General features: G+C 34.2%; 1 protein-coding gene across 3 annotated transcripts in view; it reads right to left on the bottom strand.

Annotated features, from left to right (window-relative positions):
* The window catches only part of TMTC2 (transmembrane O-mannosyltransferase targeting cadherins 2), a 422,158-nt gene that overhangs the window by 126,625 nt on the left and 268,083 nt on the right, over positions 1-27,450 (bottom strand). For all 3 annotated transcript variants that reach the window (XM_019655152.1, XM_019655154.1, XM_019655153.1), the window contains exons 7-8: positions 26,827-26,905; positions 9,845-9,966 (exon numbers count right to left, since the gene is read on the bottom strand). In XM_019655152.1, the coding sequence (XP_019510697.1) occupies positions 9,845-9,966; positions 26,827-26,905 (201 nt within the window). The remainder of the gene's footprint in view (positions 1-9,844; positions 9,967-26,826; positions 26,906-27,450) is intronic.

Consider the following 27,450-nt stretch of genomic DNA (forward strand, 5'->3'; position numbering starts at 1 on the left):
GACAGCAACTTGTCTGTTCCCCTTCCCCCAATTCCCCAGCACTGTTCCCATCCCCCCAATTCCCCAATAAAAATCTTTAATAAAACAAAACAAAACAAAACAACCAAAATTGGTTTGTTCTACCTGTATTCTGAAGATCACATTCATACCCTTATCACATTATAACATTATCAACTGTAGTTCAACTCACTTTGGTTTTGGCCAAATTTAGAAAAAAATTGCTACTTTTAGGGTAGCTCTAGACACAGTGTGAATAACATTTTTTTTTCTTCCAAAATGTTGACCTTGGTAACACCTCCATCCTGGAACTTTTCTACTATCTCTGTCCACCCATCATAGAGGAAAGCAAAGAACTACACTCAATTTTTACTAAATTTTTAGATGTATAAAACTGAATGACTACTTAAGAAAGAAGGAAATAACTAGGTTAGCAACAACTCAGGTGTTCTGGCTCCAACAGCTGGTGTACCAGGTAAAAATCAATGTCTTTTTCAGTGATTTATATTTCTGAAACTTCTGCTGCCCTTTTCAAGTTTGTTAAAAAGTTCCTCAGAGTTCATTCGACAAGCCATTCTTTTCTTTGGATGATAAGAGATTCAACTTCAAAAAAGGGTTCCATAATAAGTATTCTAAGTAAGGCTTTAAATACCAAAAGGCTTTCAGATCCTTCAATGGGTAATATGTATATTAATATACTTTAAGAAGGAAATACAGTATCCAGCTTTTCCCACACTAATTTGACTATTTTCTTTTTTTTAAGAAACATCTAGACATACTAATGTCTATGGAATACATGTTGGGAAGGTTATTTTGTACATTTTGGGAATACTGCTTTAATAAAAACTATCAAAGCAATAATGGCGGCGGTAAAGTCTTCTTGTCACCCTTAAATTGCACCATCTTTGAAATCCCTCCTTTTATTCTCAAGTTGAAGCAATCTTTGCCGTTTAACATTACTTATAGAGTCCACTCTAGTATGTATAGTCGAAGCAAAGGTATTGAATTCAATAAGTGCCTAATATATGTGGGCAGTTATTTATATTTGTAGGTTGAGTATTGTGGGAGTGGTGAGGAGAAGGGTATCCCCTCCCTCTTCCATGTAAGTGGACATGGAGTGGATAATTAGCACTTGTGGAGAATGTGCATCCTTGGTGAGGAAGATGAAAATAGACAACCTTAGGAAACTATCTTAAGCCAAAGCAGTCAATTTCAACTTAATGCGATACCTCTGCTAACTAAGGTAATAATCTTTTAGCTACGCAAAGACATCTTAAAACATCAAACCATAGGCTCCGTCCTGATTAGTAATTTTCTGCTTAAAATGAGCAAATTTTGGATTTAAGCACACAGAAATTCCATTTCTTCCAGCTACTGCGGTTTTATCCCAAGAAATAAGAAATGGAGCAAACTATCTAGGAGATAATATCTTCAAGCTCCACTTCTCAGGGACAAAAATTTATCAGAGTGGCCATTAGATCTAACAACTACGCTATCTATTTCTCCGTTACAAGACATTATGATGCATGGCTTTCTACAATGCTCAGTGCCCATCTTAAACTCAATGCCACATGCTAATTAATGTCAAACTCAGCAAAGGGTAGTATTTATGTGTGAATCCTCACGTTGCTGTCTTCCACCTACTGTTATTACAAAGCACACCGAATGACAGTGTAGGCTCAAAAATGTACCTCATCCTACCGCTTTTGACAAAGAACCTCAATTTACATTAGAAATGAGCCTCAATTATACCTGCAATTTTAAACCTTTTAAAAAAATTTTGCTTTCCACTGCAAGATGAAAAATTTTTCGCCAGGTAAGTGCTCAGGTGCTCTGACTTCAACTCAATGTTCTATCAGTTAAATGTTTACCAGGTAAAGGTCAGTGGTCACTCAGGCCTCCCACCCTGTATTACCTTTCAGTTTGGAATGTCATATATCCTTCAAAACTTAAAATATGAGAGAAACTACATACCATATATGGCATACTATCATGTTTAAATTAAAAATTCAACTTTAAACTTCACTATTACTATTTCCTTGTTATTTCACATACATAGGTACCTAAATCCTTTTTTCATTGCCTATGTTAAATTTTTTTTTTAATTTAATGATATACACAGAAATTGTCTTTTCACTTCAGAACCGCATTACAAGAAAACCTAAAATAAAATCTATATAAAGATAATTTATATATATATATATATATATAATATACATATATATATATATACATATGTATATAAGGAAAGTATAGGAAAGTATAAAACAAATTGAAAGTAGAGTTTAATTCAACTCACATTAAAAGGTTTCCATGTTTTACTACAAGACAGGAAAGTCAACATGATGCAGTAGAAAGACTATCAATCTGGGAATCATGAACTTCAGTCCTTCATGTAGTGTGCATCCATGGGGCTTATCACAGATTAAAGCATTGGGAAGTGAGGGAAAAGTGCCTGCTAACTGGTATGGGAGTCTATATTTATAATAAAAAAGGAAAGAGTAGGGAAATAAAATTAAGGTACCAACATAATGGCCCTCTCTGAAACAGAAGCCATTTCCACCAGGCACAAAACATGGCAGCACACAGTGGTTCTTGGTATGAATTTCTCCTGCAATGAGCCCTCTTTGAGGCCAAGGAAATGGCCTGTTGGTCTTTGTATCACCACTATTTATTATAGAGCATGAGACAGAGTTCGGGCTTAGCAAATGAGTGTCAAATGCAGGTTTTTATAAAGGATTGTTTTTTTTAGAGACCTGCAAGAAAGCCACGCTATATTTATGGGGCATACAACTTCTCCATCTGCATCCTTTCAATAACATGGAGTATCAGAGTTCTGGGGATTATGGGGACCTGTGCTGGCTGGGCTACTTAAATTGCACTAAATGGTAATTACAGACCAAATACAGAAACCAAACCAACAAAATAGTAACAACAAAATGGCAGTTAGTTTCTAAGCAATATAATCCTATTTACCCCTAAATAAAAAGCTAACGTTTCTTTTCAAGCATAGCTGCATGTATAGGCAGATATAAAGCAGCTACAGTTATTTCACATCACCTTTAATACCAGAGAATTCGAGTATTTTAATTTTTATTGTTCCTGAGAATCTCTGGCAAAAGGAAGCATCTTTTACAATGACTTCTACTAACTGACATAGAAAAGCAAGAATAAAAGCCTGGGATATTTTGGAGTTATTTGGATCCTGTACTATTTAGTGGCGATAAGAAGAGTAATTATGAGGTGGATTCTAAATAACAAAATCCACATTTTGGAGTGAGGGGGTGGTTTCTACAAAATAAACTATCATATCCATTATGCTACAAAGTAGGAATAATACAATAATCAATATATTATCTCCAGAATACTAATCATAAAGTTTAGATGAGGCAACTCCATATAAAACGCTTAGCTGAATCCAGTCCTGCATTAAAGTTTCTTCTGTATTTCACCCACTATTTCAGCAGCATAACATATGTGATATTACTCCTTCTCTTTTCACAGAATAAATTTTGCAACTTGAATTGGACATACCCATAATAATCATTCAGTCAGAGTCACAAGGAAAATTATTTTTTGTTCCTCTACCCCCCTAATCTAGACATGGTTGTGCAGTGTTTGTAATGAAACAAAAATAAAACGTATTCAACATGTAAAGAAGCCTGCTCCAAAGAGGACCAAATTAAAAAAAATGTCAGCTCTAAACAGTAATTAATTATTACAAAAGACCCAAGGAAACAAATAGCAGATATATCGACACTATTCCACTCTTGGGTATGAACTTTTGTATCAAACCTCAAATACTTCCACAACTGGAATTTTGTGTAGCCCAATTAACTTTGGCTAGACACAGATATCTGGCTCAGTGCTTCTCTGCAGTAGCCAGAATAAAGGTTTTCTGTATCAAGAATTACTGTCAGAGCCTCCCATATCCTTCCTTATGTCTTTCCTAACCTAAATCTGGGAATAAAATAAGCTAACAGCCAAGTAGCTTTTACTACAATTTAAGTCAATATCAATTTTACTGGCTCACAAAAACTGCAAAATATTTGGCTTAAATAAATTGAACAGGACAAAATGAAGACCAAAAAAAAAATCAAAGTAAGAATATACACATAATTATACATCATGCACAGCTCTAAAAACAAGTATAAAATCATCTGAAATACCATAATAGTGGAAATGTTATTCCTTCCTTTCTCTCTTAATGCACGCCCAATTTGAAATTCATGCCATTAGCCCTAGGTAACAAAGTTCAAACAAGAAATAAATCACAATTTTAAAGAGCGCTTGTGTGTAGTATTTTAATTAGACATGGCATTGGTATGAAAGTTCCATATATTTTAAAGAGATGTCATCCAGGCCCAACTATATTTTAACATGGAGGTTACTAGTGACCCTAAGGCAGAACTATTCCCGAGGGTACCCTGGAGAATTTGTATTCTTGTTTTAATGTAGGGTCTAAAAGTGCCAATAGCCAAAACCAGAAATCCTAAGTTCATGACCTATGATGCCTAATAATAAAAATGTGTTTCACCACTCAAACTAAATTAGTATTTAGAGATACTATCTATAAAAATATGCTATAAAAAGGGGGGAGGGCGGGAGTACTGGCTTACTTTCAGAATCTCCTATCAGGTATAATGAGGGGGAAAAAATTGCCACACTCAAAATTACTTAATTACAGTGAAAACTAATGATGCTCAATGCAGAAAACCTTGAGGTTGTATCCAATTCTACTATTTAGTACCTAAGTTATTCTTGGGTGTGTGCCTTAAGTCTTTAAAGCCCAGTTTCCTCATTTATCAAAAGAGAATAACACTCATAGTCAAGATTCATGAAATAACACATGTCAAGCACAGGTGCTCAAGGGATGTACATCCTCCTTGCGCCCACCTGCCCTTCTAGGATCTTGGAAGATTACACTGTGTCCACGCTAATGGCGCTGCTCTCATTCATTGATTCAGTGCATACCTTTGGGAATTAGAGTGATGCCTAGCACAGAGTAAAAACTCTCAAAACATGTGTTGACCAAATGAAAGTGATAATGAGGAAATGAGAATCGGACTAAGGAAACAAAAATATTAAAAAATCATGAACCCATCCCTTAAATAACTTAAAAGGAGAAATGCATAAGGAAGGTATAAGGATAGTTACTAAGATAGTGAAATACCATATTCTGAAGAGATAAAAAGATAAGACCCCGTATCTAGGGTCAAAAGCCAGAAATAGATTTATTTCTCTCATTCAGTGCAGGAAATGCTATTATAGAGATACTGAGACAATGTCACAGGAATACAGAGAAGAGAAAAAATAACTGTTTGAAAGACTCAGGCAAGACTTCACAGAGGAAATAAAACTTGACTGGGCAGATAGAGAAAAAGGACACTTTTGGTAGAGGAACACAATACATTTGGTCTATGGAATTGGTCAAAACATTCTGAGAAACACTGCTTTTTGAACTTTTCTAATGCTACATAAATTCTTAAAACAATATTTTGTACCAAAAAAATGTACCGAGTGAATCATTCCACTGGCTGTAATACAAGAAGCAATAATTTGTTTTCTTTTTATTTGTCTTATAAAAATATAATTTTGCATGAAATCATACTCTGTGGTCTAAGTCTACTATAGCTGGGTGTCACTTTTACATATTTGCCTTTGGTCACTTTTATAAAGCAATAAAGACACCCCACTCCATTTCTTTTCTGCTTCTCTTGAGACAAATAGCCAATTCCATTTCACAATGTATTTATTATATTTGAAGCATTCAGAAGTCAAGATGTGTGACATTTTTCACCTTGCCAATTCCAATGTTAAGTCAATGTCACATTACCAGGCCAAGAACCCCAAACTTAGACAAAAGCAATCTAGTGGCATCAGAAATTTGCCAAATCTCCTAATTCAAAAAGAAACTGTTAAAGATGGCTGTGAAGTTTTTGGCACCGTGAGTTGAAGCCATTCCATAATAGGGTTTGTATTTCATCTAATCAGCAAATAGGAAACTATAAAAGTTTTTGTTGGTGTGGGGGAATTAAAATTTGGATCTTAATACATGAGTCTTCCCTTCCACATGTTTCAGTGAATTAAATCTTCTAAATCTTATTTTTAAAAAGTAAAGCAGCCTGTAAAATTATATTTTTGGTACAGGAAACTTAAAATACTCGGGATTGAAAAAAAGAAGAGGGACAAAAAAGGATATATGGAGATTTTATATCCAAAGTAGTGTCATGCTGTAGGTTTATTTAGAATTAAGTACATTTAAGCTTTCAATTTTTTTTTTCTAAGTGACCTTTCTTTTTTTTTTCTTTTTTTGAAAATCAGGCATCTGAAACTTTTATAGATATTTTTTGAAGGTGGTCATTTATCAATCTAATTAAAAATGTTTCCATTTGAAATCCCAAAGATAGTAGTGGGGGCAAGAGGTATATATATATATATTCTATTCTTATGTGGAGCTATGTGAATTATCATACTCTCAGAATGAGAAATGGAAAGGGTTTTCATCATAAGGTAAAACAATTTTTTCCAACTGATTAAACTTGATGTATTATGATCTTGTAAATGGCAGAAATAGCAACGTATCCCCTTCAACTCTGAGTAATGTTCTCTTTTCCCTTTCTCTATTCTTTGTCTGTCTTTTAGGCCCCATATTGATTTATTTCATAATTCCTTCTTTCTTATTTCCTCATCTTTTTGTTTTTAAATGGAAAAATGTCCTCACCTTTATTCTCCTATCCTTTCAGTGAAAATTGTTTTGCCATCATATGTGTAATTTCTAAAAGCTCTTTCTCATTTTTCACTCCTTATGTTTTAATGATATCCTGCTTCATGAAATGCTGTTATCATCTCTCAGGGATTTGTATTTTTTGCTTTTTTAAAAATTTTCTTCTGTTTGCTCCAGTGTCCTTCTCCTAATAATTTGTTTCAGTCCCAGTCTTTTTTACATTTGAAGCCTTCCTAATATGACTGATGACCCTTGGCTGCCCACTGATATTTAAGAGTAAGTTAATAAATGTTGAATGACATTCCTCAGGCACAGGTGTGCTTTCTAGCCTGGAGTGACTCACTTGTGTGTGTCTGGTTTGGGTGCTAGTCAAGTATAGGGCATCTCCAAATATAGGTATGTAGAAAATTTTTTTCTTACAATGATCAATTTCTCTAGACAAGGATTCAACAATGCCTGGGGAGGCGGGGTGTGTGAGGGGTTGGCAGGTGGGGTTGCTCAGGAGTATAAACTCTGTGTTGCTGGTCTTCTGCATGTGGTAGGAGAGGGGTATTGAAAATCTGAGCACGCCAGTGGAAGACATTCATTTAATACTCTTTTCAGCCCCTCTGCATTCCATCTTCAGTTGTGCCAGCCGTTCCTCAGGCCTCGACCTCTCTCATTCAACTGTTCCACCACTATGAGCTTGCTTTCCCCTGACTTAGATGGGAGTGTCTAGTGGACATGGGGGAGAGACCTGACCATTCCCCACATACCTTATAACTGATTACCCCACCTAGGCTCCTTAACTCACTCTCTTCTATGCTAGCTGCCTCCCAGTCTTGAGTCTCTCCATGTTTCTTTTTGAAGACTTCAGATTTCTTTCCATCATTAACCCATCCCAAAGCCGGCTCAGGGAAATCAGTTGTAATACCTCCTTACCCTTTCTAATTTCCAAAAATCAGTGTAACTATCATCTCTCCTCCCATTGTGATTGTTCCTGTGAGGTTATTCCTTCTCAATATTTTATTCAGTGAGTTTATCTTGATTTACCCTCATGACTGCCATTTCTTTGTTCACCACTCTTTCTGTATCTCACTCAGTAACTCCTTCTAGATTTAATTCTGGTTTTTTGAAGGACATCTACGGTAATTTCTTAAGCGAAACCATTTAGTGGACAGGTTTTTATTTAATTTCTTGTCCTAGGAATTCCCTGACTATGCAAATAAAGTAAATTCAAAACCCAAAGCCTGGTAGAGGGAGCAGGTAGTGACAAATTCCCAGCAGAGACTTCATTCATTCTCGTTCAGATCACATGCTGAGACCGGAAATCCTTCCTGCAGCTTTTCTGTACCAGTACTGCAAACTTAGTCTCTATGATCCTTCACTAAGGGTAGGAATTTCTCTGCTTTATTTGGTATCTACTTCTTGGCCTTCTACTGGTCAAAAGCTTTGTCTCTTATTCCAGCAAGAACACAAAGAAACAAACAAACAGAAAGCCCCTTCCCACTGGTTGTCACAATTGGTAAACTATCCCAAATCAGCTACAGGATCAGCCTACAGTTTACTAGGCTGGTGTTTAGTTACTGTTTCATTTCTAGCTCCTGGGAAATTCTCTTAACTGCTTTTTGAGCTCAGGTATGCAGTAAAAGCATATGTGTCATATTTTATTTAGCATATCTATGGTTTGTTTTTTTTTTTTTTTTAAGATTTTTATTGGTGAATTGGGGGGATGGGAACAGTGCTGGGGAATTGGGGGAAGGGGGACAGACAAGTTGCTGTCGTTTTTGTTCTTCAGTCTAGTTGTGGAGGACGTTGCTTCACTGGCCCAAGTTGGCACCATCATTGCGCTCTTCCTGGGTGAGGCAGATCAGTCGCCGGCTTCTGGATGGCCGCTCACTGCGGCTGCTGGCCGCTCACGCTGGCTGCTGGCCGCTCACGCTGGCTGCTGGCTACACACGGTAGCCCATGGCAACCCACTGCCACAGGGACTGCAGCCCACGCCGTCGCCGGCGACTCACAGCAGCCCAGCTCCAGGTTGAGCCCTTGTTCAGCATCTTAGCTGTAGAGGGCAGTGTCACTGGCCCTCATATGTGGGATCCGAACCGGGGCCCTCTGGCATCCCAAGCAAGTTCTTAACCATCGCGCCACTCGGCCGGCCCTATGTTTTTTTTTTAATTGAGATGTTTTCTGATTACCTAGTCTGCCTATAGAGTTACTTTAATAGCATTTTAGTAGTATCTTAGAACAGATACATAATAATTTTAAGTGTTTAATCTACCAGCTTCTATGGAAAATTAAATGGTATTACTTTTAAATAATTATAAGATACCTTTCTATGAATTCACTTAGGAATCACTTTCCTGACTATTTGCTCTATGTTTTTCTAGTATTCATTTATTTTTATGAATATTGGAGAAAGATTAGGTGGCGTGACTAAAATAATATAGGTAAGATTCAGATTAGGACTGAAGGCTAGTTCAAGTACTTATTAGCAGAAAATTATCAAAAAATTTACGTGTTTTGGATAGTCCTCTATTGTGGAAAATAAAAAAACTTAGTAATACTTTGAAACACATGGAATTATAATTTTGTAAGTCATGATGGTAGACTATCAGCAATTTCTTATGCTTTGTAAGAACTGCTTTCACGGAACTATGGCCTCCAAGAGTGCTTGTCACAAATAATGGCTCCACTTGCTTTCGTAATGATTTCAATCAGAAGGAATTCCAGGTGACACGAATCGACACACATGCAAAGTTTTGGCTATTTGGAAAGAATCAGACTTAGTCCTACATTATAGCCAATTTGGGGTTAATGTTGGCTTGTAGAACATAATCTTTATACAAATATTGCTATTAGGACAAATCCATCATGTAATCACGTAATTGGGGTTCTTCATTTACATGTTTTCGTTTAGCTATATCAAAGATCATATAGCACATTTTATCTAAGGGAAACCCCACAGCCAAAGGAGTACATTTTTCCTTTATTTTCTATAGAGGGTTCTAACTTAGTATTGCCACCATTATATTCTCACAACCCGAGTTAAGTGGCTAAGAGCCAGTACCTCAAACCACCTCTACCTCAGTCTGCAGGGAGAAAACCAATGTCTAAAGAGCGAGGAAGGTAGTTACTCACTGTCAGAGCTAGCAGTTTCCCGTAGGTGAGATGTGCAGGGATATGGTCAGTCTTGGATCTCAATGATTCCATGTACCAGTGCTCTGCTTCAGGGAGTTTGCTTAATCGCATGTACGCTTCACCTGGAAAATGAATCGTGTAAATCAATCTGAGGACATAGCTTTCCAACAGCCTTTGCAACAGCATCACATCATCATGCTTATATTCCATGAAATTGCAGATGCTTTGGCAAGTACATTCATCCATTATCTCACTGGATTCCCCAAAAGTCATCACAATTCCATTTTACACATGAGAAAACTTGTGTTTGGAGAAATTAAGTGAAATGGCTAAAATAAAGAATTTAGTAAGTGGTAAAACTGATTTTGAACCTAGGAACATCTGACTCCCATGCATATGTCCTTTGTCACCATTTCTTTTTCTTTTTTGTTTAAAGATAAGTTTGTTCTTTCTTGTGTACAACTGTTCTCTTTTATTCCCATTCATTCATTCATTCATTTAGAAATTCAGGTATTTAGTGAATAACTACTAGGTCAAGAGCTTTATGTAGGACCTAGACGCAAGAAATTTAAGGTTCTACCCTCCATTGTTTACAACCTTATTGAGAAAGATTAAATGAAAGGGTTAAAAATATTTTAGATTAAGCCTTCGTGCTAGATTTTAGTTTTTTCAGAATTATTTGCATTGTATATATTAATAGGTAAATAAAATTTACCAGTTTCATTTTAAAAATCAAATGAATATATGACAATTATTTAGCATGTCCAGCACCATATACAAAGCTTTTCTGAGGCTTTTCAGTCATCAGTTATTACCTTCAATTTATACAAATTTAACTCACCAAATAGCATTTTACTAACAGCCAAGTATGAGGAAAAAAATGGAAATGAAGCCAAACATATAACAGTTGCCCACTTATTATAATGCCCCTCCCCTTTATATTATTATAGCAGGAAAGAATATTCACCCAATGGGAAAATTATGTTTTGAGATAATTTGTATATTTAAGTTAAATATCGTAGTTTTAATAAACTCTGCAAATGAAGAACTGCTCACTTTCTGAGTCTAAGCAATAGACTTGGTAACCTGCATTATTTTTTCGGCAGACTTTTATAGCTTAACTAATCATAATTATGATAGCTTTTTCCATTTAGTGACATAATCAGATGCTTTTTCTAAATGTATTACCCACACTGGTTGTACATTTTTGCTTCAAAGGAGGAGCTGGCTTCCTTTTATTTTAATCATATTCTCCTTGCATTAGCACAGCATTGTTAATACAAATATGTTTGATGAATTGAATTAATTTGAGTCCCCTGACTTTTTTTGTGCCCTTTCCTCAGCTGGTTAGTAAAAAATATTGGTGACAAATAATATGCAATATGCACAAAAATGGATGTATCCACTCACACACATATGTGTGTATCTACGTCTGAAAACAGTCTTTAAACTATACTATTATAAAAATAATAGCGATAAAATATTTTATGTTGTTTTACTAAAGCTTAAAATGTGATTGCATTTTAAAAGAATTTGGTTAGATTCAATCGCACACTCAGGGTGAGATGCAAGACATACTGAAACAAAACACCAAACACTGAAATGAAATACACAAGATGCTCATGTTGTTAGAATGGCAGAATTGGGAATGAAGTTTATAAAAATTTTCACAAGGTTCTGTAATAATTGTATTGTTTTTATTATAATAGCTCTACAAAAGTGAAAGACTATCAGATGAATTTTCTTTTTTCCACATCAAACAAACATATGTTCCTATGTTCCCAAATAAAGCAAAGAGTAATTTTTCTTAGGGAAAGTGAACTACTCTTCATACTGAAACAATTCTAGGGATAATTTGTAAAACAGAAAGGATGTACAATCCTTAAAGTAATGAAAAATTTAAAGCAATTAATGATAAATTGTATCCAAATATTTATTTCTAAAATGGATTCCAAACCAATAGAAAGCATAGATTAACTTCAGAGTTACAGCTGAAGATGGGCCTGCATTGCATGTTGTTTGAAATCAACCTGAAATCCTACTTTGGGTCCCCAAGTGCTCACAGATCACTTTTTAGAAGTTGTACAATCATAACATTTAATATAGCTTCCATTTCATATTTATAAAAAATTAAATTAATTTGTACAAAATACCAGTTGGTTTTCTATACAGACAAAAAGTGCAAGAGAACCCAATTCTAGAGTGCTTGAGATTCAAATCTTTATTATATTTAGGCTGTTGATGTTTGAAATTCAAGTGTACTTTTTTCCTGTCAGAAGTCTATCATTATTAAAGCCAATTTTGAAATGAAAGATTAATATACTAAAAAATCCATGGCTGGCCCACTGTCTTCACTAAGAGCTCATGAGTAAGTTATTAATTCGAAAAGCTTGTGAGATGAAGAAATATCAAAGGACTATAAATAAGAAACATAGTGTAGTAATGCATCTTGGCAAGTACATAAAAAATATAAATAACCAGCATACTTACTTATTATTCATTACAACTTAGAAAAACTCCAGGCAACCATTCGTTGCATCTTAGTAACGACAATGATTACAATGACAATCATTCATTAAATGCTTGTTAATGAATCAGGGTAGCAAGCTCCAAGGGTGGGGGGATGTCTGATTTATGTGTACCCACTCCTCACATTCTATACCTTTGGGGCCTTCACGTATTACCCCTATTCAATTGCTACCAACTGTTCAGAGTAGATTTGCAAGATGAAACATGATTTCAATCTCTCTATTGGTTGCTTTACATATGTATCTCATTTTTTATTCAAGAACCGTCACCTAGATTTTACAAATGAGGAAATCGAGAAGCAGAGTGGCTAAATAAAACACAAAATATCATAAATGTGGGAAATGGTAAAGCTGCAGTTCAACCCAGGACGACCTGACCTCAAAGTACACTGCTTTAACCAACTGATACAGAATCATCACAAACTTTCCAACAGTCCAGCTCAGGTGAAAATTATACTCTCTTTCTTGCTCCTAGAATTGTTTTCTAGTTTGTGATACACTGGCCATCCATTTCATTTCACTTTGCCTTGGGCGTATGTATTAAATTAGAGGAATAAGGAAGAGCAATAAAAATCCATGGTTGACCTTTAAAAATGTTTCTGCTGCATACGTGACTCAGTTCTTAAGGGGGGAATACAGAGCACATAAGATGCACTTCAGTTCTAAGGTTAACCTTAATGCAGGAACAGTCTATAAAAGTGGTAATAAAATCAAGATGCAAAACCTAAAAGGCAAGAAAATGACCATGGATGACTTTAAATGTGTTTAAAAGGGAACTCAATAAAGATTCAGGCAACAAATAATACCAGTACTTGCTATATCTCTGGCATTGACAAGGTGGGGGCTTCCTAGTTCTCATTTCTAATTCATAGTAGGGGTTAGAATACTCATCTTATGGATGAGGAGGAAGGCTCAGGAATGACAAGTGACTTGCAAAAGGACAGTTAATAATCCTATCCTTGAAGATTTGCATGGCTTTAAAGCCCATGCTTTTTGCCATTGCATCAAGCTGCCTACCATACAAAGTTTATTATTTATTGAATACCTACGAAAGTCTTTAGTACATTATCTTATACTTTGACATGATCTCTGCGCTGTGATTAATATCAGTCTCATTTTACAAATGAAGTGACTGTAGCTCACTGAGCCTGACCTACTTGCTCATTGTTAAAATATAAGCAAATGCCCGATTGAGGATTCAGTTCAGTACCCTCTGTGACTCTTTGTACTCTCCAGTTCTAAGTCCTACACAAAATAACTACAGAGTGGATACAATAACTGCACAAAGTGTCATCAACAGATTCAGCTTTAGGAGAGAATGATATATATGTAATCCGTTAAGCCTGATTAAAATATTAAAATAGTTAAAATTCCATGAAGCAAATGGCCACAGGGGGAAAAAACAAAAAAAGTTCAGTAAATTCCGTAAGTAAGGAAATGAAGATACTAGGTTGGGAATGGGTGGAGAGAGGAGGTTAAGTCATCTTCTCCGGTACTGTAATTCTTCTTAACTTGTAATAATAGAAAAGAATGTTTATAGTACCCAGGAGGAAAGAAGCAACGATGGCTATTTTTCCTTCTCATTCTGCAAAAAAAAATGACATAATAGGGGCACTTTTGTTAAGAATGAGAAGATTTGCTGTGCGATGATGTAGTGATCAGGTTTATCATCCAGATTTATTTCTGATTCCCTCACAGACAAAACGGATTTGGATGTCTCTAGGCTGCTTTCAGCAGATATCAACCAGTTTCCAACATAGAACAAACAATGTCATGTTCCTCCCTAAAAAGCCCAGGTCTAAATAACACGTGCAAAAGCTAACTCCTTAAAGGAAAAAATGCTGGGTTATTGATGATGGAATAGTTCACATCTCCTTGTTTCTCATGTTTCAAGTTACTAGACAGCTCAGGCTTGCAGATAAAGAATAGAGCATGTAGTGGGACACAGCACCTCTATTTGCCAGGGTTACCTTTGGTTCTTCTGCCCTTCGCTCAAGATAGTATGTTTCTATGTTAAGATGCAGTTCAGATTCCCTATGGTTTCTTTCAGATTTATTGAGATATTATAGCACTGCATAACTAACTTTAAGGTGTATGGATAAATGACTTGACATATCTACTGTGAAATGACTACCACAATAAATTTAGTAAACATCTATCATCTCATATAGATACACACACACACACACACACACACAAAGAAAAAAATGTTCTTTTCATTGTGATGAGAACTTTTAAGGATCTACTCTCTTAGCAACTTTGAAATATAGCATACAGGCAGTGTTAACTATAGTCATCATGTTGTATATTACACCCCCAGTACTTACTTATAACTGGAAGTTTGTACCTTTTGACCACCTGCATCCAATTCCTCCATGCCCCAGATTCCCTATTTTAAAAAAACACAAAAAAATTTTGTGACCACCCTTACCAAGAGTGATCACTCCTTACTCAACTGTTAAATGTCCTTGTAAAAAAATTATTGAATGCATATCTTGCATATGAATTTAGGTTAACCAACATGGATAATGGATATGATGGAAAAATAAGCGTTAATGAGCTATCACTCATTCCTGCTTTCATGGTACTTAAAATCTAGGGACAAATGAATATATTTGCCAGTATTTTCCATGTTTGATTTCTAGGTGCACATGAAATAAACTACAAAAAATGTTTTTTCATGTAGTACTTCTAGATTTAATCTGTGTTTTAAAATGTGATTTCACAGACATCATGGTTTAGAATGAAGAAAATATCAAGTAAATAATAATAAAGATGGTAAATGGCTATCAGTAAATTGCCACAGTGGAACAGCACACTGGGGAGAAAAATCTATGTTTGTAAAAGGCCTCAGAGGTTATAGCAGTTTTCTGGCTGCTACAGAATAATGTAAACACTCATAAAATGGCCCACATGACTTCTGGTTGGCTTCCTGTTGCAAATACAGTGAAAACATCTAATTGCCAATACTCCAAATTTTAGGATACTTTGCCTGAAAGGCAGGCATTCTATCATAATTTATCTAATGTCTAAGTTTCCAAGTTTGAGGATTTGGCTGGTCCCTAAGGTAATCATTCATTTTTCAGAAATGCTCATTTTCTATTTAAGATATCAGGTTTATTTCAGTGATTTTTATACTTAGTGTTTTACTGTGCTGGCCATGTCCTTTTAATGAGCACTTTACCAATCTTCAATTCTGTTATGATTATTTCCTTGCTATATGCTACATTTAATTTTATTTTTAGGAATTAATTTTGACACATAATTTAAAAATGAAATAAATACATTTTAATTAATAATTGACTGATTAATTTGTGTCATCTTCCTGCTGAAATTATTTGCAATTATGATGCAGCACTGAATTATGAATTAATATAACAAAATCGTAAGTGGCTGGGTTTCAAATTCTTACTTTGCCATTAAACAGTTGTGATGTTATGAACACATAAATTATTTGTAGGGCCGCAGTTTTATCATCTACAAAATGAGGAGCTAAGAATAAATAACTCCTTGGTCCCCAAAATGATATAATCATTTGTAGATTCACCACATAACTCATTTGTAGATTTACGCATAGTCATTTCATAAATCTATGACAATATCCTACTCAATTTAAAAAGAAACTGCCGTATTCATGGATTTTCTACATGATCTATTCTAGATGGACTATATCTTGATCAAATCATGGTTATTCCTTTTTAAAATTTTAAATATTTATATCTCTTTTATCTAATTATAAACTATATGCTCATTATAGAAAGTCCAAAAGATCATGTTTTATTAAATCCAATCAATTCCATCACTCATAGATAGTAAGCGGTGAAACTCTGGTGTTTTTTCCAGAATTTCTTTTACATACTGAAAAAAACCCCAATTATTTAATAAGTACAATATTTTCATAGTTTTAAGTATTTAGGTTCCTTCTAGTGTTTTATTATATTAAATAAAAATGATGATTTTTTTCCAAAATTCAATTTTCTTTTTCAAGATCAATATTAAATTTTCTGTTTATTCAAATTCCCCTCCAAATTTTTTGTAATGCAGGTACTACACCTACTTCAGCAATTATTATCCTGTTTTGTAATTACCTTTTTTTTAATATAAATTTCTTATTATTACCTTAGGATACATATGCAGCATGGAATTCTTGAACTAAAAAGCACTAGCAAATTGAATAGTGAAGGTACAGATACCAGATTAGCCCACCAAAATACCAACTCCACTTCCACAAGTAGTGCGTGAGAACTTCGAAATTCAATTCTGATACTTTTTAAAATGACCATTTGAAAAGAAAATAAAAAGTTCTCATTTGAATTTTTGTTAAATTATTCATGAAAATGAATATAGTTTCACAAATTTTTATCTATGAATATTTTTTATTTGTAGGTTATTGTTAATGGTTTGAAGTCATTTTTCAGTCACTATATTTACCTTTCCCTTTATGATAATGCAAAAGATGGTTAAAATAGTTTTTCATTTCAGGCTATTTTAACTTTTTCATATGCAAATCAAGTTGACTTTCCCTTTATCACTATCTTTTATGCACAAAAAATTCTTCATCATAGGGACATACATTCTCTTCTAATTATATAGTTTCATTATTAAAATTAGCTACTTATTCCACAGGAAATACATGTTGCCATATGGTTTGAGGCAAATGTTGAATTTTATTCTTTCCAAACATTTAATCAGTTGTTCCAGACCAACTTTTATAAGAACGCCCTTCCCTCACCAATACTTAATTCCACATTTACTACCTACAAAATATTTTTTTTTCAGTTTGATCTGTTTCTACGGTCTCTGTTCTGTCCTACTGGTCTGGTTTTCTGTTTTTACACCAGTACAATACAGCTCTAATTACTGTGGTGTTTCCTAAGTACTCTAGCTACTTAGTATCTGATGACAGACTTCTAATATTTTAATACCCAGTAGAACAAATATCATTATTTTTCTCTAAATCTTCTTGGCTCTATTTTCCTGTTAAGTGTACCAGATGAATTTTGAAATCATTTTGTCTAATTTTTGATAAAATTCTTTTTGAAATATTTATTGCTATGGAATTATAAATGGTATATCAATTTAAGAAAGAAATTTTACAAAACTGAGTTCCCTTACTCAAGATTATTACTCAATGCTTCATTTACTCACACTTCCCCCTCCTATCTTGTTTATGTTCCTATAGGACATTCCTCACCAAATTATAAGTTTCCTGATCCCAAACTAGACTATGAAATGGGTAGAGCCGGACACTGAACCCTTCATCTATTAATTTGTTCTCCAACCTAACTAAGTTCAGAAGCCTCTGGCTCCAAAGAGGTCGATAAATAACTGATAAATAATTGATCACATTCTGTATCCACTTGGATTTAGATGTTACATTTTTACCAAGTATGTTACTGAAAAGAAATTTCCGAGTGACCGGCTTTTTCCAGAATCTGTAGTCTGTCAGAACAATAAGACATCAGTCGTCTATTATACCAAGAGTTTAACTTGCTGTGATTTTAATTCTCACTTTTTTAACTTCACAGTGTTAGCATTAACACAGAAACATTAGGGAGTCTGGCTTTCTTTCTTTTCTTTCTTTTCTTTTCTTTCTTTCTTTCTTTCTTTCTTTCTTTCTTTCTTTCTTTCTTTCTTTCTTTCTTTCTTTCTTTTCTTTCTTTCTTTCTTTATGCCATAAACTTTCTGCAACTATTGGCTGTCAAATTTTGGGAATGTCTTGTAGTGTCATCCTTAGCTTATCCTTATTTTTTCAAAAACAAAAACAAAAAACCCATAGTCCAGTTGCCTTAGATATATTAGTTCTGATCGGAAAGCCTTAATATCTAATGTACAGAGTGGAAAAGGACAAAAAGTGTTTAATGATTACAGAAATTAGAGAGGCTACTTAGTATCTGACAATAAAGCATGAAAGGGGAAGATTAAAACAGAGAGGAAACACAGGGCTGGGGCGGAGATGCATGTTTCATTAAGTAAACACATATCAAGAAAGAGGTTAAACTTCAGTGGAAGTTAAAAAGGTTCCTAATTTCCAGTGTCAGGTTAGATACAGGAAACATCTGATGTGCCATCAAAATTTAACTTGGAAAAAGGCCAGAAGCCTATGTCGATATTTTTCTAATTGCAACTGGGGGTCCTGTTCTCCAGGCTAATCAATTCCCTGTGTGTTTTCAAGGAAATAAATAACTAAAAATAATCAATCAACAAATGTTGGAACCAATCCTATAAAATGCTTAGAATTTTCAAAAAAAAGTGAGATGTGTGTGTGTGTGTGTGTGTGTGTGTGTGTGTTGGGGGAAGTGATGATCCTCTCCTCAAAAATATAATACTGCCTTCAAGAGGATTAGAATGGAGTATAGAATGGCTAATATAACTTAAACAATTGGGGAACACTAGAAATATGCAAGGAAGTGCTAAATTGTGTTTATAAAAACAAGGTTTACATGAGAAAAGAATGAGTAAATGTATTAGTTTGGAAAGAATTAATGAAAATAACAGTATTAAGAGATACAGGACTTGAATATTTGCAGGAAAATGTCAGAAGAGTATAAGAAAAGCATTTTTCCTGGATCAAGCAATATGTCTGTATAATATGTATAATTTATTTTATACTACAAAATTTTATATTAATGTTAATTACTAAGATATATCAGAAATTTGAAATCTATCCCATTTTTAATAAATACTTGAAAATAAGATCCTACAAGAACTCACAAAAACCCATTCCCATAATTAACATGGGGGCAAAAAAGGCTTGCACTTTGGAAGAAAATTTTGCATGTTCTATTTTAATTCTTTATTCAACTTGAGTATGACAATAGCTTCTATCAGTGTAGATAAAATTAAAACTAAGTAACAGTGCATTTGGCGAGTTAAATAAGATTTTTATATCGAAGACAGCCTTTCCCTACCAATTAGGAAAAACAGATATAAATACATACATAGCAAAGTATACAAGGTTAGTAATATATTTAATTGTCAACTTAATTTTTATTACTTGCCTATTCTAAATAGTATAAAAACTCATCATTTTCTTGACATTGATTTTAAAGAGTGTATCCTTCATTCAAGATTTTCTTCTTCTTCATGATTATATCCACTTATTATACCATCAAAATTGGCATCTTTTCAGAATCCCAGATTTTGAATTCTAAGTTAATAAATTTCCCAAGTACAACATAAAATCACCTTGATTTTCTGAGAACACCCAGCATTTTACTTAGTAAAAGATTCACTCCATGCATATTACCCAATAAAAGAGAGTACAATATATACATTTTCCTCAGTTATTTCTATTGAAGTCTCAGCAAACAGATTTTTCAAGCAGAACATACTGAAGCTATTTGCGAATCAGAGAATAAGAGAGCTATAATTAGGTATTAATTTGAGTACATTCATTTCCTGATAACTCAATGTAAAAATAAAGTTTTTAAGCTGCAATCTTTTTTTCCTTTACTACTAAACTGGCAATAGTACGAATTAATGTAACAGGTGGGCTCCTGTGGTTTTAATAACAATGAAATATAATCAGCTGTCTCATATCACATTTCCAGGAAAGTAAGTGACATCTAGACCTAAGCATGATCCTCAGGCAACTCCGATATTGGCACGAAAGTGTTCAAATTCCCCACAGGGACCATATATCTTTAGGCCCTGGGTTTAATTGAAACTTTAAACAAAATATATTACCTATTTCATGCAGCTGAACTGGATGCTGGCCTTTGGAGTGTATAAACTAATGCCTAGCAAATTAATGTCTGTAACCATAGTACATAATGTAGAATTTTGATCAAGCATGAACGGTAAAAAAGAAAAAACTAAACCACTGCAGTTTTATACTGAGAAATGAACTTTTAGGAGAAAATTTTATAGATTTTGTACAGAAGTTTTACATGTTTATTCTTTTTGATACACAGCCAAAGTCCATGATTTCCTTATCTGGTTGGCTCTACATCTCATAAAGTGAATTTCTAAAATCTCTCAAAAAAACATTTCATTTTTCTAGACAGTTAAAGTACACACCTAGCACTAGTCTCCTGGTCACATACTTTCCGACAATGGATATATAACAGTGATAGTAATAGACTTACCTTACAACATTAGAAGTTAATGTTCTTTTTGGAGGTACATAGATCAATGGTTAATCAAGCTATAGGGTCATATGTTCAAAAGGCTGACCAACTGATTTTCAAGAGTGTCAGTGGAAGTAATCCCATGAAAATCACCAGAACTCAAAGCAGGTGGCATAAAAAGCTTAACACTACTGGAGTGTTAATGGTTCCACACTTGAAAGATGGGAAGTTCAAATCTCACAGTCAAAAACCATCTCTTTCACAGTTGGCATGTTGAATGCCTCAAGCAATCCACTTAAGAATAACCAGTCACAGAAGAAAACATTCAGCATGTAAACTCATGTCAAAAATTCACTCTGAATATTTCTGCTCCAAATACGTTCCGGAATAAGGTGACATGAACACACACACACACACACACACACACACACACACACACACACACACACACACACCCAACAAATATAAATGATTAGCTAAAAAAACAGCCATACTGAAGGCTGAGAAAGAAACAAAGTTCTCTTACAACCATTATACCTACTAACCTCAGTATATATAGTATGCATACTTCAAGTAGACTTAGGATAAATTTACAAGAGAGAATTTTTGCATTTTTGTTTTCAGGAGGTACATTTGACATCTCACATGTCAGATCTTCTTACCTGAATAGTAGTAAGGAATCTAAATATCACTGGTAGCCATTTATAATACCTAACTCTTTCACTCCATAATTTTCTTTCTAAAAAATATAATTCTAAAATCTGTACAAGCTCTACTCCAAAAATTGCTCTAATAAATTCACTGTTCCTATCAATGTTTTTTTTCCCCATTCTCTCTGAGTAACTCAATAAAATTGGGGAAATCTCTCATAACTAAAAGGCTGCTTTCGTGAAACTGAAAATTAAATACAGATTTCTCCCTTTTTCTTAAGAGAATATGAGGAGAAAACATCTTTTCAATTTCTACCTAAGCCAAGTACAAGATGTGTTATTTGTAGGCTGATGGAGAAAAATATCTTTTCCAATACTGAGCTGGGATTTTACAAGTAAGAGGGGAATGTAAAACAAATAAACAAACAAACAAAACAACAACAGAAAACCTAGGAATTATCAGAAATAAGAGAATCAAAACAGTATGATCAAAACAATGACAAACAAGCAAATAAACAGCAGCAGAACCTTATCATGCAGTTCTTCTGGAAGAACTATGTAATCTATTCCTAAGGTAAAAAGCATATCACCCATAATAAACACATTAAGAAAAAATAGGAAAAATAAAATATGTATGTAAATTATGACACTAATGTCACATTACAAATAAAAAAAACGCTTGAGATTTTTCTTGTTTGGTTTGGTTTGGTTTGTTTGGTCCCGTCAACATAGGACAACCTACATAGTTATGGATGAAATGTTCTCAAGGTTAGAGAACAGCATTCCATTTTATTTATAGGTATTTACTTATTAAGGACAGACACTAAAGACCTCCGGACCAACTGTGAAATCGCCTAGAAAGTTCTCTGAGAGCAGGAACCTTATTGACTATTTCCATTTTATATTGCCATCACTTCTGTACTGAGTGGAGGGTATGTGACTTAATTATTATTATTTTTTTAGCCCACAGAGGCTATTCTAAACATAGTGATTACAGACTACAATGACAAAGCAGTAACTAGGTTCTCTCCTGCATGCAACACATTACGCCCCTTTGTTCTCAGAATATATTACCAAGATGAAATGGCCTAAATTGCTGATGTAATTAAACCCAACAATTACTTTGCACTGAGGAAGTAGAGTAATTTTATTTTAAATAGTAAATAGGCTTAAAATGACCTTTGGGATTAGAAGGGCTCTAACTGATAAAAGTAATTGGAAGTTAGAACCTAATTTAGTTTCCCATAATCTTTTAGGATTATTCAAAAGCAATGGTCAAGTAGACATTTTAAGGGAAATAATTATAGAGAAAGAAGAGAAAAATTGAGGATGCTTAGAAATTACCCTACATAAATTTTTTAATGCCATACGTATTTAACACAGCTGCAATGAAACCAGATTTGTGTAGGTGTTTTATTCTTTTTTGTTAAGATGAAGAGGTTTATTTTATACATCTATGTAATAGATTTATAATTCTCCCTCTCTCTCTCTCTCTCTCTCTCTCTCTCTCTCTCTCTCTCTCTCTCTCTCTCTCTCCTGATTTGCAAATGGGTAAAGAAAAGCTTTATTGATTGACACAGTAAAGAACATGCCAGTTTCAGTAACACAGAAGGCCTAAAAAGAAAAAGTACTTGAACTGAAGTCAGGAAGCTACACTTCTAGGTCTAACACACACTGTGTCATCCTGAACATATCAAGTTAACTAATTGGGTGCCCATTTTTATCTTGTAAAATAGAAGAGATTATGTTAGGATAATTTTTAAGATATGAATCTTCCATTGCTAACATTCTATGATTCTAAAATACACCTATAATTTGAAAATCAAATAAATTGAGATTCAATAATGGCATGTAACAGGTTTCAGAATAAAAAATAATTTTGACTAAGTGTAGGGGAAAAAAATATGTCATGACAGGAAAAACAGAAGAAACTCAACCTAAACAGGACAATTTTAATTTAGAGGGCGCAATCTATTAACGTAATTAAGTTAATTGGGCATTAACTGAGTGTGCAGTTTCACTTTCGGTTAACATATTAATAGTTATAAAAGTAGGATTTTGACGGTGGTTGTTGAGAGACAAGGAGAAATGAATTTCCAGAGAAAATACAATTCTAGACAGGACAGCACTATAATAGAATCTCTTTGAAAGTCAGTGACTGCAAGACCATCAGACATCACAAAATCTTACCTACAGGGAAATCACATGTAAACATTGGTAAATACGAAAAGAACTGACAGAACACAATCATTGACCTTTGGAGTTTAAAGACCCACAGAAACGATAATGATTACATCTTATAAAACATTTACTAGGTTGAGCATTTGGTCCAATAACTTTATCTTCATTACATCAATCAAACCTCAAACTAACACCACTACGAAAGCCATCTATAAGTTGGGGAAACCGAGGCTTCAGTTAAGTGATTTGTTTAAGGTCACTCGGTTGGTAAATGTCAAAGCCATGACTAGAATCTGGGCTAATGATGTCACACTATACTGAATGTCCACTTAGTCCAACCTATTCTCTCAAGAGGAAACTGAGGTCCATAGAAATAAAGTAACACAACTGGCTAGGAGCTATTTTAATAGAGATTTTGTGATTTGGTCCCTAAATTTCACGTATTCTCATACTTTGCTAATTATAACCACCACCTAGTGAAAGTTTATCTTTTTTATAAAATAATATTTAGCATCTGCTTTATATGATTTATATGTGTTTGTAATTCACATGACTTTAGATGGGATGATATTCCTCAGTTATTGTTATTAATAATCTTGGTCTTATGAATTCAATGAGAATATATTTTTAAACAGCATTTTAAAAATTTACTTATGAAATGCCAGAGTAAAAACAAACAGTCTTAGTATAAAATATATAAACATTTAAGTTGGGAAGTAAATTAATCAAACCTGTTTTTCCCATTAATACACAAATGGGAAAACAGGCTCATCTGGTGTTCAGGATAAGTCAACGACAGACATGTAGCATAGAGTAATATAAGTTTTTCATAAAATGTTCAAGGGAAGGGAAAACGCAAAGGACCAGAGTGTTTTTTTTTCTAAAGCAACTGCAATGAATTGAGTTATTAACTAGTAATAACATACAAATATAACTATTTTCCACACATCTTTATTTCTCCTAACCTCCAAATAAAAAGAAAAAATAGGATGGAAAAAAAAATAAGTTTGTATATATACACACAAGTGCTGGGGGTAGTGGTTGTAAAGGGGGAAATGAATGAGGCGTGAGAAAAATGAATACTTACAGGTTAAATCTAGCCAGACATTCTAATCCATCACTGATCCCCAAAGGGCGCTAACAATATGTAAATGTGTGAATTAGAAAACACATTCAAGGCTGTTGATAAACTTGATAGAGTAATCAGCACATGCTGACAGACTAATGAAACCGATGAACTGATAAGGCAGCTTATCTCCTGGGCCTTTTTTCTTTTCATGTCAAACAGAGGCTAATGTATTAGGAGTTAAAGCAAACACTCAGAGGATTTCAGCCATTTGATTAGGAGGTGAACTGTCTGAGAAAATTATAGCTTCATGAACAACTGAAACTACAGAACCTGGTCAGACAACAGACCTTCACATAAAATTAAACAGAAGGCAGCCACAATAATTATGGAAGAAATCTGCAATTTGAAATTACATTGGGATCCTCCCCTCGCAAATTGTTAGAGCACTTTTCAGAGTCTGGGCAAAAGGACTACCCCTTTTTATAATAGAAAATGAGACAAAGGACTAAGCAATAACCCCAGGGACACACTTATCTTTCACTGCCTGTGTGTGCTCAGCATCTGGGTAACCCTAAGAGAGGCAGATCCAAAGGCACCAGCTGAATTTTCAATCAAATTTATTTACATAAAATAACTGAATGAATTTTGTGAAGTCACTAACTATAGTGAATACCAAATGTCCTATTAACAATAAAGATGCCAAATGCAGTCTCTGGCCAAGGATGTCAGAGTCCTTTCCTAATTAAAATAAAGACATCTTATTTAATAATTGAGGGAAATTGGGATAATGCCTTCTCAAGCATTAGCATTCAGAATAAAACATAAACTAAAATCATTAAGCCTCTTTAGATACAGCTAGAGAAAATGAACCATGTAGTATTTATTTTGATAGAATAACCATCCAGTATTAACAGGAAGAATTTAATTCAAATTATAAATCTGCACACTCCAGGCACACACTGCATGGATATATACATTTCATCTGGATAGAAAGACTGAAATAAAATGCTGGCTAGTCAAAAGCACTGTTTTACAATAACTTATAAGCGTTTAAGGGCAAAAGTACATTTAATGAAGGTAGAGTTTACCTTTTAGTAATCATAGCAAAGAGAAAAAGAAACAGCAACTAGAAATACTCCAACTGTCATTTTAACATGATTGTTAATTATTATGGGGCACAGGCTAACTGGGGGCAGGAGTCCCAGAGACATAGATTGAATATACTAACCTCTTCTAAACCATATATTATTTTCCTGTTTATTGACCCGGGCCTTACTCTGTCTATAAACAATTTCTAAAATTTCTGCCATTTAGAAAAAAAGAAAAAGTGAGTGTCCTTGCCAAGCGTAGCTTCTCTAGTTTGGGAAGATTTTAGATGTTTCTTTATGTGTGTGTGCTCAAGCCATATATAGCTAGTATCAAATTTCTCAAATCATAGAATATAGAAGCATAAAATAATCCTAGAGACTATGTAGTCTAATTTATTTTATATGCATGAAGGAGGCCTAGAAATATTTAAACATTCAACCAAGTTTAATGAAAAAAGGAAATCTGAGTTTGCAATTTGTGCTTTGGAAAAAAAGAAATATTTGATTTGAAGACAAAAACAACCCCATCCCTTCTCTCCCTTATCTCGAAACAGCAAAGTGAACCCATCAGCAGAGCATCTTAAACTTCAGGAATTCTTTTCCAAGAGTCACATACTGAAAAGGCAGCTTTCAGTTGTGTCCACCTCAAAGAGTTGTGGTAACAAAAGACTATAAAGCAGTTATAAATCAATGGCAGGTGATAGGTAGATATTTTATTAGAAATTCTAGTTCTTGACCTCTTGTACTTAGAAAAACCCATGCCCTAGGTTATGTACACTGTAATTAATAAGAGAATTGAGCTGATTATCCCCATGTAGTAAAAGGAATAATTGTGGTATCACACTTACTCACACATTCTTCATATGATTTTTACTCTAAAATACTAACTCTGAAAAAGCCTATTGAGATTCAAGACCTGATAAGGAAAACCTTACAAGTAGACTAAGTTACTCTTATCTTTTATGGACATCAAAAATCATTCATCTCTACACCAGAGCATGTTTACTTTTGAGGACCTTCTGTTTAAGAAAAGTAACATGATCAAAAAGTGTCATGAACTTGAAAAGTTCCTTAAAATCTATGTGCATTTAGTTCATCTTTTTCAATCTTGAGAGTCCAGCTAATACTTAATACCCTAATGGGTTTAAGAGCCCGTTTGCTGCAACTCTGGGATCTGGCCAATTTGTTGAGAATCACTATGTTAATACACTTGTTTGCTTTTGTCAGAACAAGTGTGCTTTGTGAAAATGTGAATGTGACACCCCATTGTGAATAAGGTTTTTTGGGGGAGGGTTAATGATATAACTTATTAGAATTCCATTTAACAGAAGCACGGGTTTTAATTTCTCCACAGGTCTCTGAAATATCAATGGAAATATTAATGTTTTACTCACCCATCATGTTGTACAAGCTCTGTGGAGCAAACTGCCTTGGCATTTTCTGAATTGCTTCCTTATATACACTGAGGGCATCCTAATTTAAGAAACAAACAAATAAAAATTAAGTACAAGGATATTCGGCAAAACCAAAATAAGAACATCCTTCTAAAATTAAAGCCTACCATAGCTATTGCTAAACGGTTCACTGGAGGAAAAAAATTGACCTGTCTCTTGATATCATACTACCTGAATTTCATGAATGAAAATATTCAACCCCAGTGAGGAAGATCATATAAAAGCTTAGTTTAACAAAGAGTTGCATGTTACCAACCCTCTTTTAACATAAATTTTTAGTTCACATAGACTATTCAATTAAAAATACTAGAAAAATTCACATTTGGAAGTCACCCATAATCATCTACTTGGAGTCTTGCATTCAAGTAGGATCGAAATGGAATATCAAATAACAAATCTAGCTACTGAGACCCACTGAGATTATTAAATTGTAATTATTTTAAAAGTTGTATCTCTTATCATTATATTGCATCAATACATCCTGTAAGAGTGTGTAGGGTGTGGTTTGAGAGAGAAAGAGAGAGAGAGAGAGAGAGAGAGAGAGAGAGAGAGAGAGAGAGAGAG

The sequence above is a fragment of the Hipposideros armiger genome, unplaced genomic scaffold (assembly GCF_001890085.2).
Source record: "Hipposideros armiger isolate ML-2016 unplaced genomic scaffold, ASM189008v1 scaffold_237, whole genome shotgun sequence".
NCBI lineage: Eukaryota > Metazoa > Chordata > Mammalia > Chiroptera > Hipposideridae > Hipposideros > Hipposideros armiger.